The sequence below is a fragment of the Saccopteryx leptura genome, chromosome 2, assembly GCF_036850995.1.
Source record: "Saccopteryx leptura isolate mSacLep1 chromosome 2, mSacLep1_pri_phased_curated, whole genome shotgun sequence".
Taxonomy (NCBI): domain Eukaryota; kingdom Metazoa; phylum Chordata; class Mammalia; order Chiroptera; family Emballonuridae; genus Saccopteryx; species Saccopteryx leptura.
The window spans coordinates 146,855,724-146,868,846 of record NC_089504.1 but is presented as its reverse complement, the minus strand read 5'-3'; the positions used below and the strand labels follow the sequence as shown (position 1 = coordinate 146,868,846).

Here is a 13,123-nt window from a genome sequence, read left to right as displayed (position 1 = left end):
TAACCCTAGCCTAGAACTTTTTTTTCACAACCTACATTGCTCTCTCTCACTTCCCAAGCTTTCTTTGTCACTTCAAAGTCAAGTCTCTTGAAGTACCTACACTGATTACACTGGGGAACAAAATTTTTGCTGCATCCACAAAAACAATTGTTCTTACCTCATTCAGATGTGCTGATCACAAATCTGACATTAGTTTTTCTCTGTAAGCTACAGTTTTTTTTGCAATTCAAGATTTTAGGTTTTCATCTTATTGTAAAATTTTCAACATTTAGTTTAACATAATGAAGTAGAATGTCTTCTTGGGCATCATTTTTGTGAAAATATAATAATTCATATAATGCAGTAAATATACTAATACATTAAAAGATATGACTGCATCAGAATTTGTCTACAATTTCAAAACAGAACATATTAAGACACTTATTTTAATCATAAAATCTGTGTGAAACTTATTTAAATTCTATTCAGGCAAAAATTTGTGTTTGTAGCTCTTGGGTTTGTGTACTTGTTGAGGACAATCTATTTGATGCTCCAGCAGTAGTCTGCCATCATATTTCTGTCCCATCGCCCCTGATACTTCTCTTCCATCATCTTCAGATCTTGATGAAAGTGTTCTCCCTGCTCATCACTGACAGCTTCAAGATTTTCGGGAAACTTATCAAGGTGACTGTTCAAGAAGTGAATCTTTTTATTTTTTAAATTTGTGGAAAATGACTTTATTATGTTGAATCTTCCAGTCTATCAAAGTGGAATACCCTCCATCACACATCTCTGTTTGGAGTTGTGTAGTTTTTCATCACACGAGTCATGCATATTTATTGTTTAATTTATATATAAATATTTCATTATTGAGCGAATGTAAATAGTATTAGGTTTTAAGTTTCAGTTTCTGCTTATTCATTGCTCATCTATAGAAATACAACTGATTTTTTTGTGTTGATCTGGTGTCCTGTGACCTTTAATAGTTAGTGGGCTGTTTTGTATTGAGGGGCCGCTGGCACCCCTCACCTCCGAGCTTCCTGAACTGCCACCCCCACCCCTGCTCCCAGGGGATTGTTGGGTAAACAGGTGGTGTTTTTTAGGTTTGCTCATTTGTATTGAGGGGCTGCCGCCCCTTGTCCCCACGTGCTTCCCCAATCACCCCGTGGGCCCTCCCCCACCCCCACCCCTGCGTGCTTCTCACCCAGGAAGTGAATCTTAATGCTCATGTAACATCCAATGTCGCGGAAAGCCAACAGCATCCTTTGAACCAGAAGTTCATAGTTTTCTGCTTTTTTGTTGCCAAGGAAGTTCTTTGTAACTGCCACAAAAGACTGCCATGCTGCTTTCTTCTTATTCATTTTCTTGGCAAATTCTTCATCATGTATGAGGGTTCAAATTTGAGGTCCATCAAATATACCTCCTTTTATCTTCTCAAAAGACAAGCAAGGAAAAGCAGAAATAATATGTTGAAAGCATTCACTTTCTCTATTCAAAGCCTGAACAAATTGATTCATTTAGCCAAGTGTGATGTGAAGTGGGGGGAAAATGATCCTGTCTCGATTAATTACAGGTTCATTCACAGTATTTTGCATCCCTACTTCCAGAGCTTCATGTTTCAGCCACTCCTTCTGTGTCCAGTGCTTCTCCTGAGCTCGGCTGTCCCACACACACAGAAAGCAAGGATACATCGTGAAACCTTTCTGTTGTCCTAGCAGGAAATTTACCATTTTAAGATCCACACAAGTGATCCAGTTATGCTCTTCATACTTCAGAAAGTCAAGGACAATTTTTATGTCATTCTTACTTAGTCATTCAATTCGGGTTGGCTAAACTGCTGAGGGGTTAATGACTGCTTGGCATCAGAAGAAGACCCTTCAGATTCTACAACCATTTCCTCATGCATCTTATCAAAATACACTTGATCACCATGTTCACTTTCTTCATCCTTAGAAGAAATAAAACCTTTGAAAACTGGAACCGGGAGTGTCTCAGAGTGTAGGATAGGTTGTATTGCTGAAGAAATATTAGGATATGCGATCATATGCCGTTTTTTCTTGCCGATGCCCTTTGTATGGATCAGACAGAAATAACAGTCACTGCTGTGGTCCTTAGGTTCACACCAAACCAAGGGAATACCAAAAGGCATTCCTTTGCATTTTCCTTTTGTCCAGTCACGAAGCATTTCCTCACAATTATGACACACAATATGAGGAGCCCAATTCTTGTCTTGATTGCCAAGGGGAACTTGAAAATAGGCAATATATGCACGTGTCACAAATGATGAAATATTGTGCCTTTGACGTTATATATGTGTAACAGCCACATATATAACAGAAGGTGTCAGGACTATTCTTACATTTACACCTACTCGAAGAAGCCATGATTCAATCTTAAAACAAAATAAGAGGGTGTTTTTATCAGATAATAATTTTTTACATTTAAAAACAACTATAATTATGTAAAAGTGATGTTTGTAAAACATTAATTGCCTTGTGGTTATGTTCAATCCAAGAGTTGTTGCCCTTTAACTCCAATTTAAAAAACCAATGCATGCCATTAACTGTAACAAAAAAATTAAAATTGCATAAAAACTAGAGCATGCACCAAAAAATGGATTTCAGATTTGGAATCAGCGATGCAGAAATATATAGAAACAGTTCTAAAATCTCATGCAACAGAAAATGAAAAAAAAAATTGTTCCCCAGTGTTATTTCTCTCCACATGTGCCCTCCCAGAAGCTCTGCCCCCTGCACTCAGGGCTGCGCGAGAGTCGTCTTGCTCGCTCTGCTTGGGCTGCCTGTTCCAGAGCCCTGTACACTTCTGACACAGCTAAACACTAAACAGTTCCCTCTCTGTGGAATGTTTTCTTCCCCTTGATTTTTTTTTTTAATTTTAAAGAGCCAAGGAGTATGTATATTACTGTGTGTGTGTGTGTGTGTGTATACACACACATAAAAATACATCTATATATTTATATACATACACACAATTTAAAAAAATTGGCTATCTAGCTACAGTGCCTTTTCCATTTTGGACAGCTCGTCCTACAAAGAGAGGACACATGATGCAGGTGGCGGACAGAAGCAGAGCAGAGATGGGGGAGGGGGAGGAACACACAACAGGTTTCACTCTAGAGCTGAACGCAGAAGAACAGACTGCCTGCTCTTAGAAGCTGATGAATTTTTCTAATTCATTAGGTATTATTTGGAGAATAGGGAAACTATCAATAGTTAATGAATATAAAAAGATCTATCTTTTCTTATAAGGTGGGTGAGGCCAAATTATTTATTTTAACAGCACTAGGAAGCTATAAAAGTCATAGCAACTTCTCCCCACAACAAACTATGTAATTTTTCCTTTCAATGTCATTTGACTAACCAACTACAGGAAAAGAACCGTTTTATTTTCCCAAGCTTTTTTGGTGCTAAGATAATGAATGATATCCTGCCCAAGAATGTTATTAGTAATGTTGATAACAGCTCCATAAGAAATATTTATAATTATGAGTCATTTTAGAATAACAGGTAATTGTCTTGAAGGCCTTTTGAAAATAACCAGAATAAACATAGTTTCTGCAGTACGTATGGCAGCTACACCCCTAATCAAATCTGGTCCCAAACATAACACAAGCAGACAGGAAACCCAGATCAGACTCAAAGCCACAGAGCACTGTTGACTGAAGAAGCTATAAGATGCCTCTTTGATTCACCGGAGGAAGCAGAGGTGTTTCCATGTATAATGTATATTTTTAAAAGCAATTACTTTATATATAGAATGTGGTTTAATAAAAGCTGCCCTCTCTCTCTGCAGACTCGTAAAGAGGAATCACAAAGGGTGACTCTGCAAACACAAATCCCTTTGCATAAAACCAGGCCGGTCAACCACAATGGCGTGCCTCCTCTTCTGTTCTCCTAAGTTTAAGAAAATTGTAATTCAACATAATGGGTAGCTGAGAGGGTGCAGATACAAAACATGAACATTCTTAGCCTCCTATTAGATGTAAGCGTGCCATGCGTAATAGAAAAGATGATGTTTCCTATGGAAATCTATTTTAAGACGCATCCATTTAAAGACAACTGAAAGCTCAAAATCAAGTTCAAATGAAGAGAAACAGAGTCCAAGCAAATGTTCCAAAAGTGGACAGAGGTCATCAAGGAGGAGGAGACTTGTACTAACTCTTAATTCTGGACCAGCAAAATGGTTCTGAATTCGATCCATTGATTTGTCATAAGGTCACTAAAGGAAGCAGGCAGAAACCACTGGCCAGAAGAAATAGATATGCTGTCAAATGTGCTGTGCCAGGGGGAAGCCCTGTGATGAGCAGCAACGTATCCCTCTCACGGGACCTCTGCAGAGGCTGCTGACACGACTCGCTATGGAGCACCCCAGCCAACAGCGCCGCCAGCATGGACTCCGGCCCCAGCTAAATCCCATCTAATAATAGTTCTGCATTCGTTCTTAGACAACATGGTTAGCATGCTCTGAGAATTCATGGTGAAGATGTACCTCAATTAACTATTCCATTTCAGCGGAAGGAAATCCTCAGCTTTGGACAACACAAATACTGACAAAGATACACACAGTCACCTTAGTTGAGAGCCAAATTGTATAGTTTTCTCTAGTGGAGCAACACCCCATTTAAATATGCTAGGTAATTATTTGGCTTGATAATCACGACTTTTGGGATCCAAATTATGCTCCAATATAATTTATATCACCTAAAATTTTACTTATGACTTACTCATTTCAAGATATTCATAAAATAATCCCAGTCGGCCCATGAGTTGCAGATGGTAGTCCTGTTCCCATCGCGGAGTTATCTTTTCTGAGCCTGAAACGGTGCGACAGCGTCCAATTAGATTCCTGATCCAGCTGCCAAAAGGAGCAAATGATTAATTAGAACATTAACTGACCAAGCCCATAAATGTACTTAGTGACTTCTCAAGCTGAATACATAATCTTCCCAATAAATAATTTTGTATTATCATGCTAAATTGTTTACTTCTGCTGTCGTGCCCCCAAATATTTTGAAAAATAGTACTGAGCTGCACCTCAGTCTATCAAAATTGTAACTGTTACTTTTTCTCTTGGCTCCTTTTCACGTGGGCAGTTTAGTTTTTTAAAAGATACTTTCTCTTATTTGATTAACTTTAGTTTTTCTCACTTCCATGCTATTATCCAAAATGGTCTTTCTAGAGAAAATAAAGAAGACAGACATGGCATTTGAGCTGGTCAGTGCTGTGGAGAAAAGTCAAGTAGGAGAAGGCGTGGTGAGTGCTCGGGGTGCATCTGTGCTAGGGAGACGGATATGGTGGCAGGGATAGCCTCATAAGAGGGACGTTTGAAGAGAGATACTAAGAAGGCACAGGGACAAGCAGGGGAGGTTAAGAGACCACTGTGTGGATTAGGGTGTGTTTTCCTCAAAGGGAATTAGAGAGCCACTGAGGGACACTGAGAGGAAGTGACGGAGTCTGCCATTAGATAAAACAGGGCCAAGAACCGATTCTAAGCTGAACAGATCAAGGACCAGAGACATGCTACAGTTCCTCAAAGCCACTGTGCAGAGCTGGGAGAAAATGGCTTCCGCTGCGGCCCAGTGCTCCGCCCACTGCTGGACCCAGTCCCCACCACGCTGTCTGTGGTCTCTTCTTCTATGGTGCATTTTTCTTTTTCTCCTCAAAGCCTTGTAGGCCAGATAAACACTCCCCACCCCCTTTTATGACAATTTATCCTGAAAAGAAATGGGAATTGGTGGTGACATGAGATGTACACCTGGAGAAGAGACCGTTGTCCCCTAAAGCAACAGTGGCTTGTGGTTTCCCCGTGGAGTTCATTAGAGGAGGCGCCAGAGCAACCAGCAACGTGAGATACAGACATGCACACCTGACTAAGCTTCGGCTAGTTAAACCACACGTGTGCATGGATTCCACATGCGGACACTGAGAAGGCTTCACACTGGTGTGAAGACAGTTGTTTATACTGCATGTGTACGTGTGCACACAGAGTGCAAGGTAGGACTAGCTCACAACTAGCTCCCCGTGCCGGGTGTCCCACTGCTATGATCTCGGCACTCACTTGACACTGATCGCTCCCCAAGGTTCACTCAGGGGAGATTTTTCTACAACAGAACATGCTCCCAGCTTCACAGTCTTTCCCCATTTCTTTCTCTTCTGTGACATGATAGAGCAGAAGACTGTGGAAAGTGGAGGGGATATGGACTCAGACACCCCATCTCTCTGAATCCACACTTTATTGCCTATTCACTATTTAATTTTGGTCAAGGTCAAATAAAATGGAGTGATAAAACCTACACTGCTCAGGGTGGCTGCCAGGATGAAATGATTCAAAACAGGCACAGCACTTAACATACTTCATAAGACATCAAAACCTATGGCATGAGGGTTTTGTTTTTATTTAATTTTTTTTTTTAATCAATCCAGGTTAATGGGCTGAGGCCAAATGCAAATACAGCCGACGTTATTTAGAATCCTGGCTTGGGGACACAGTGCTGTCCGAATCGGCGGATCCCACTCCTGCACTCACAAGAACGACACGGAATGGTACTCGCTAGTGCCTCTTCCTAGGCTCCAACCCAAAGCTCTGTAATCAGTCAAGTCTGGGGATTGGCAGTTCTACAGACATTCCAGGGGGCTGGTGACACAGGTGGCACGGAGGTCCATACAGGTCCATCACCCTTCATGATCTCTAAACTTGAGCTTACCAATTTTGATTGGTTTATTTTTTCGCTCTGCCTCACACTTCCAGCCTCTGCCTCTTGCTGAATCTTCTCCAGGGTCCAGAGAAGCAGATCTTTTACTATGGGGGCCCTGAATCCATCACCCTTTGGATTCGGGCTGAAACTTCTGTTCTGGCAGCCCCTTGCATGACTGACTCATCTGGTGCTTCCCCTCTGTGCTGTCCTCCCTTCCCTCACCCATAATAGGTCATAAAGAAGTCTTTCTGAATGGCTTTCCTTCCTGAGCTGCAGACTCTAAGCCAGGGGTCCCCAAACTTTTTACACAGGAGGCCAGTTCACTGTCCCTCAGACCGTTGGAGGGCCGGACTATAAAAAAAAACTATGAACAAATCCCTATGCACACTGCACATATCTTATTTTAAAGCAAAAAAATAAAACGGGAACAAATATAATATTTAAAATAAAGAACAAGTAAATTTAAATCAACAAACTGACCAATATTTCAATGGGAACTATGCTCCTCTCACTGACCACCAATGAAAGAGGTGCCCCTTCCGGAAGTGCGGCGGGGGCTGGATAAATAGCCTAAGGGGGCCACATGTGGCCCACGGGCCGTAGTTTGGGGACCCCTGCTCTAAGCCCCTTGTTCAGTTCTTCTGAACTGAACCACTCGTCTGTAGAAGGAAATTTTAGGCCGTAGTCCATCCATCACCGTCCTTAGTCTTTTGGGCTTTCTACTGGGTTACAATTCCAGTGCAGGAACATCAATCTTGACTGCACATGAGAACCGCCCGGAGAAATTTTTTAAAATTACAGACACCAGACACTTCTTCCTCTAGCCAGGGCTGGAAGCTTCTTCCCTCTAGCAGGGGTCACAGATAATTTTCTTAGGAGTTTACTGTGTATATTAGTGTAATAGCATCATAAGTAGTTGACCTTTACTAAGTCTTTTTTTTTTTTTAATTCGGTGAGAGGAGGAGGTAGAGAGACAGACTCTCACATGAGCCTGACCAGGATCCACCCCAGCAAGCCCACTAGGGGGTGATGCTTTGTGCACTGGGGGCGTTGCTCCATTGCTCAACAACTGAGGTCTTCTTAGCACCTGAGGTGGAGGCCAGGGAGCCATCCTCAGGGCCCAGGGCCAAATTGCTCCAATCAAGCCATGGTTGCGGGAGAAGGAGGGAGAGAGAGAAAGAGAGAGCAAAAGAGAGAGAAGCGAGAGGGGGAGGGGTGGAGAAGCAGATGGGTGCTTCTCTTGTGTGCCCTGACTGGGACATCCACATGCTGGGCCAATGCTCTACCACTGAGCCAGCTGTCCAGGGCCTACTAAGTCCTTATTAGGTGTACAGCACAGCATGAAACACTTGAGCCCTCATTTCCCCTTTGTATCTTCATTATCACATTTAATCCACATAGTACAGATAATCCTCATTTCTGTTTAGAACATTTTATTCTATTCCCACTTGCTATTTTGAACACAAGTATCCATTACTACCTGAATCTATTTCCTTTCTGAGTTTGCTGTTTCTGAAATTAAAAAGCAAGCCTGGCTAGTGAGGGATGCCTATATTTAGGGCTCTTATTGTAGGTCTCTCGTTCATCCTCCAGCCAAATCATAAAATATCCCTTCTCAAGGTAACAGTTCACTTTTCTTATAGTTGAGCATACCCATCGTGGAAAATACATAAAACATATAAAGGAATAAAATTACAGTCATCCCTTTATCTAAACTTTGACCAAAGGACAATGATGTTGGCATTCTGGATATTTAACTTTAATTTTTTCCTTAACATTTTATGATAAAAATGTCTCTGGAGTTGCTTAATGCAGAAATTGCACTAGCTTTTTGTCAAGTGTGAACAGAATAAAAGTCCCAAGAATGCCTCAAATACTAAGTGAGGTTGGGAAGGCCAGAGAGCTGTGAGCCTACCATCTGCGTCCATCAAACAATTCTGTTAACTTACTAATGTTACGGATTTGAAGCATATGAGTCACTCATTCACTCAACTGGTGCTGAGACTGCCCACTGCAGCCCAGGTGCTGCTCAAGGTGCTGGAGAGACCCCACTGGAACCTCGACCTGCTGCTTCATGTACACCAAGAACCTCATCAGGTGGGGGGTAGGGGCGGAAGAAGGTGCATTTATGGTGCAGTTCATTTCACTATGCTCTTTTCGACATATTGAAATGGCATGAAAACAGCTGCTGACTTATAAGGCTCTTCTCTCCCTTCCTACATATTCTTGGGATGGGTATGGGTTGGGGTAGCAAGAGGAGCTAATATATTTTTGGCATTTTAGAATTTTGTATGAAAAAGGTTAGAAGGAAACTGGCACCTATCCACAGAGAAGAAGCAGTGATGGGAAGGGCCCGAGTCACTCTCTAGTTTGGCTAACACTTAGTATTTCCAGTTTTCAAAGAGAGGAAGGCCTGACCTGTGGTGGCACAGTGGATAAAGCATCGACCTGGAATGCTGAGGTTGTCGGTTCAAAACCTTGGGCTTGCCTGGTCAAGGTACATATGGGAGTTGATGCTTCCTGCTCCTCCCCCCTTCTCTCTCCCTTTCTCTCTCTCTCTCTGCTCTCTCTCTAAAAATGAATAAATAAAATCTAAAAAAAAAAAAATTATCTCTCAAGGAGAGGAAAGATCATTCAAAACACACGGCCTAAATATTTCATTCAGGTCAGGAGTAGAAATATCAGAGGGCAAAGTTCAGGTCACTGTAATTTGCAGCAATGGGCTTACTTGAAATGCAGGTGTAAACACAGACATGTTTACACTGTTTGTTGGACCATCTTGTCCAAAGAGCTTTAATAAGCAGAGTCCACTGCCCCTTAGAGGTAGGCATGCAGCTATGCGGACATGTAGGCAAATGACTTGGTTGGGTGGGCGTGTCATCCCCTGTCCTATGTCCCAGGTTTGACAACTTAATACTCACGGAAGTAACACCTCCTGTATGTTATTCCAGATTGCTTTTCCTCCCATGATTATTGTCAGCTGCGTTGTCAGTTCAAGGAGACAGCCGCCAGGGTCACACTGGAATATTAAAAAGAAAATCTCATTGTAAATTGAGATGACCATGAAACAGTCACTAATTTTAATTTTCATGATATTCTCTTTAGGCTAAAAAAAATATTTAAGAATATACAATGAGCCCTGGCCGGTTGGCTCAGTGGTAGAGCGTCGGCCTGGCGTGCGGAAGTCCCAGGTTCGATTCCCGGCCAGGGCACACAGGAGAGGCGCCCATCTGCTTCTCCACCTCTCCCCCTCTCCTTCCTCTCTGTCTCTCTCTTCCTCTCCTGCAGCCAAGGCTCCATTGCAGCAAAGATGGCCCGGGCGCTGGGGATGGCTCTGTGGCCTCTGCCTCAGGTGCTAGGATGGCTCTGGATGCAACAGAGCGATGCCCCAGAGGGGCAGAGCATTGCCCCCTGGTGGGCATGCCGGGTGGATCCCGGTTGGGCACATGCGGGAGTCTTTCTGACTGCCTCCCTGTTTCCAGCTTCAGAAAAATACAAAAAAAAAAAATAATAATAATAAAAAAAGAAAATACAATGAAGAAACTGTTCCCTGGGCAACCAAGAGAAAACACGAAGCAGTTTAACTTGTCAACAGAATACAATTCTATATTCATACCTCTTCGTTTCTGTATTTTCCCAGCCAGTAAACTGGATCTCCAGGATAACCTACAAACTTGCCCTTAAAGAATGCAATGTAGAAACACGAGGAGTAGTAGTTGACAAACTGGAATAAGAACATCTTCATGGTCAGGCTGTTCTCATAATCAGTCTGGGTCCTTGGGAGTTCTGTAGTTGAAGCAAAGAGGTAAGTTTTAAAAATTGTGAGTAGCTATGAGACCCTTATCAAAGACACTGATATGTGAGTTACAACATTAAAAATATACCAATTCACACTGTTTCCATCTAAGCTGTTTTGAATTCCTTAATATAGCTACCGTGTTAATTCAAGTTTACACATTGCTATGAGAGCTTCTTCCCCACAAATACAAAATCCCACATGGCAAAAAATATTCAACTCTTCCTTAAAATTTACAAGCACAGTGTTATCAGATGGGCAAGAATAATATGCTCAAGTCTTTTCTAAAGTAGATGTTGAAGAAAACAAACAAAACAAGGGTTGACTTGCTAGAAGCAATTGGGGAAGATACACTATCCTCCTAGTTTAGAATTTAAATTGGGTTGATCATTTGCAGAATATGACCGCTGAGCGGACCATACCATTTGGAGGAGAACCCAGGCAGAAGCAGCGTGTGGGAAGCATTTAACTCTGACCACAAAGCAGCTGCCTGGGATACAAGCCAGAGAGAAGACACATTTATTACAGAAGCCAGAGCTGATGAGAACAGAGCTATGTTAATCCGAGCAGACTGGGAGAAGACATGCGGCAGCAGCACGATCACCGTCCACTCAGCACCGAAGGAGCATATCTGTCCCTGGAACCATGACCCTATTCCACTTATTTGCAATAAAGAGACTATTTACTTTCAACAATGGGGTACATGATGTAATGTAATTGAAAATATTATTCAGCACTGATCTGTTTATCCAAAGCTTGGACATTATAATGACTGTCTTTGCTTTGTCCCTTTTACTAATGCAAAGCTGTACATAATTCACTTCCCAGACAGGCTACAGAAAATATGTTTGCACTTGAAATTTTCTAAATAATGTAATATGCTGGAATTGAAATGCCTAAAAGATACAATCTCTATCTTTACCAGGTTCTAAAAATGTTGTAGAAATGACCTAAGCTATAGCAGGAACTTACCAAAATTAGTAATCATGATTGCGACTTTCTCATAGATGGTGTTGAGAATCATGATGATGACAAAGCTGATGACGGACGCAGTGATGGACGTGGCCGTGTGCGGAGTCAGGTACCTCTGGATCGGGTCTGCTCCAGTCACGTTCTTGGGAAGTTTTGTAGAAAACACAATGAACACAGAAAGTCTGTAGACAATGATACCGATCACTGAAGCAATGATCAGTAGAATCTGAAAACACAACAAACACAGCAGCGTGAGATTCACCAATAATCATATTTTTACATAGAAAAACTGGCCCTGTGCTTTAAATGGACAAGGCGCATGGACGAAGTGACGTAAAATCTCACAGAATTGCCACAAGAGAGGAAGGAGGAAGACAAGCATGTTAAATGTCGAAGAAAAAGAAATGACAGAAGTCACGAGAGTGTGCACACTAGAGTAAGCTGTGAACAACGGGAGAAGCTGTGTGTGGGAAGTAAGGAACTCTGTATTTTCTGTGCAATTTTCTGTAAATGTAAAACTGCTCTAAAAATAGGTCTATTAAAAAAAGGAGAGAGAGAGAGAGAGAGAACATCTTCAAGAGGGGCAAAAATGGAATAACTGGTAGCACTTTCTGGTGGAAGAAAAAGGTCTTTGTGATAGCAAAACCAGAAGAAACATCCTTTTTAGAATTATGAAATTATTTCAGTAATGAATTAGTGTTTTTTGCTCCATTATTGCAGTAATGAATTAGTGGTTTTTGCTCCATTATTGCAGTAATGAATTAGTGTTTTTTGCTCCCATGGGTCCTTCCAACAGAGAACTTATCACTGACCGGGTCAGGGGTCAGCAGGTGTCTTAGTCACTGTACCAGGGGAGGTCCCAAACAGGACCGGTGTTCAGAAGCCGCACAGGTGCCCCGAGGTAACTACTGGTTGTGGCAGCAGGTCTCTGCTTATAAAAGCTTTACACACTTTTCATACTCTTAAGATCTTAAGTTGGCAGTTACTCATCACCAGCATTTGCACAAGAATCATTTCACTAATCCACTGTGTCTTTGACTGCACAGACCCAATGTCAGTAGGGGTGTCTGAAGCAACAGTTTGCACAGGGTGGATAGGATTTCACTTCCTCACTAAGAAGGTTTTCTCTGCCACCGAACAATGCACATTTAAGGTCCCATTTTAAGTGTTTTCCCTCCATCTGCCTCTTGGACATACTCCAGAAGCACCCACTCCCTGGGTCTGGCTGCCACCAGAGAGAAAACTACAAAGAATGTGAATTTCAGGACCAAGCAAATCATGTCACGTTGTTTACAGTAACAGAGGGAGCTGGTTTTCACCCTGGAGAGCAGTGAAGGGAGTGAGTACAGGCACAGTCCCCGACAGGACTCCTGCCCTGGAATCCCAGCTCTGCCGCCAGCTGTGGGGCCTTGCACAAATGTAACCATTGGGGGGCTTCAATTTCCTTACCCAGATCATGGGGGGATAATAACAGCAACGAACTTCTAGAATTGTTGTGAGGATTCAGTGAGTTACTTAATTACGAACACTTAGGACATGAAGCCCAGGCCCATGAAAAGTACTATATAAATATTAGCTATGATTATGGCAACTGAAGTATCAACAAGATGTTTTTCTTATTTTTTAAGCCATTAGTTTGTAGAAAGGTATTCTATTTCCTC

General features: G+C 42.1%; 1 protein-coding gene across 3 annotated transcripts in view; it reads right to left on the bottom strand.

Moving 5' to 3' along the window:
* Positions 1 to 13,123, bottom strand: part of ANO6 (anoctamin 6) — a 215,313-nt gene that overhangs the window by 22,611 nt on the left and 179,579 nt on the right. For all 3 annotated transcript variants that reach the window (XM_066369015.1, XM_066369016.1, XM_066369017.1), the window contains 4 exons: positions 11,463 to 11,688; positions 10,311 to 10,480; positions 9,616 to 9,713; positions 4,724 to 4,854 (listed from right to left, as the gene is read on the bottom strand). In XM_066369015.1, the coding sequence (XP_066225112.1) occupies positions 4,724 to 4,854; positions 9,616 to 9,713; positions 10,311 to 10,480; positions 11,463 to 11,688 (625 nt within the window). The remainder of the gene's footprint in view (positions 1 to 4,723; positions 4,855 to 9,615; positions 9,714 to 10,310; positions 10,481 to 11,462; positions 11,689 to 13,123) is intronic.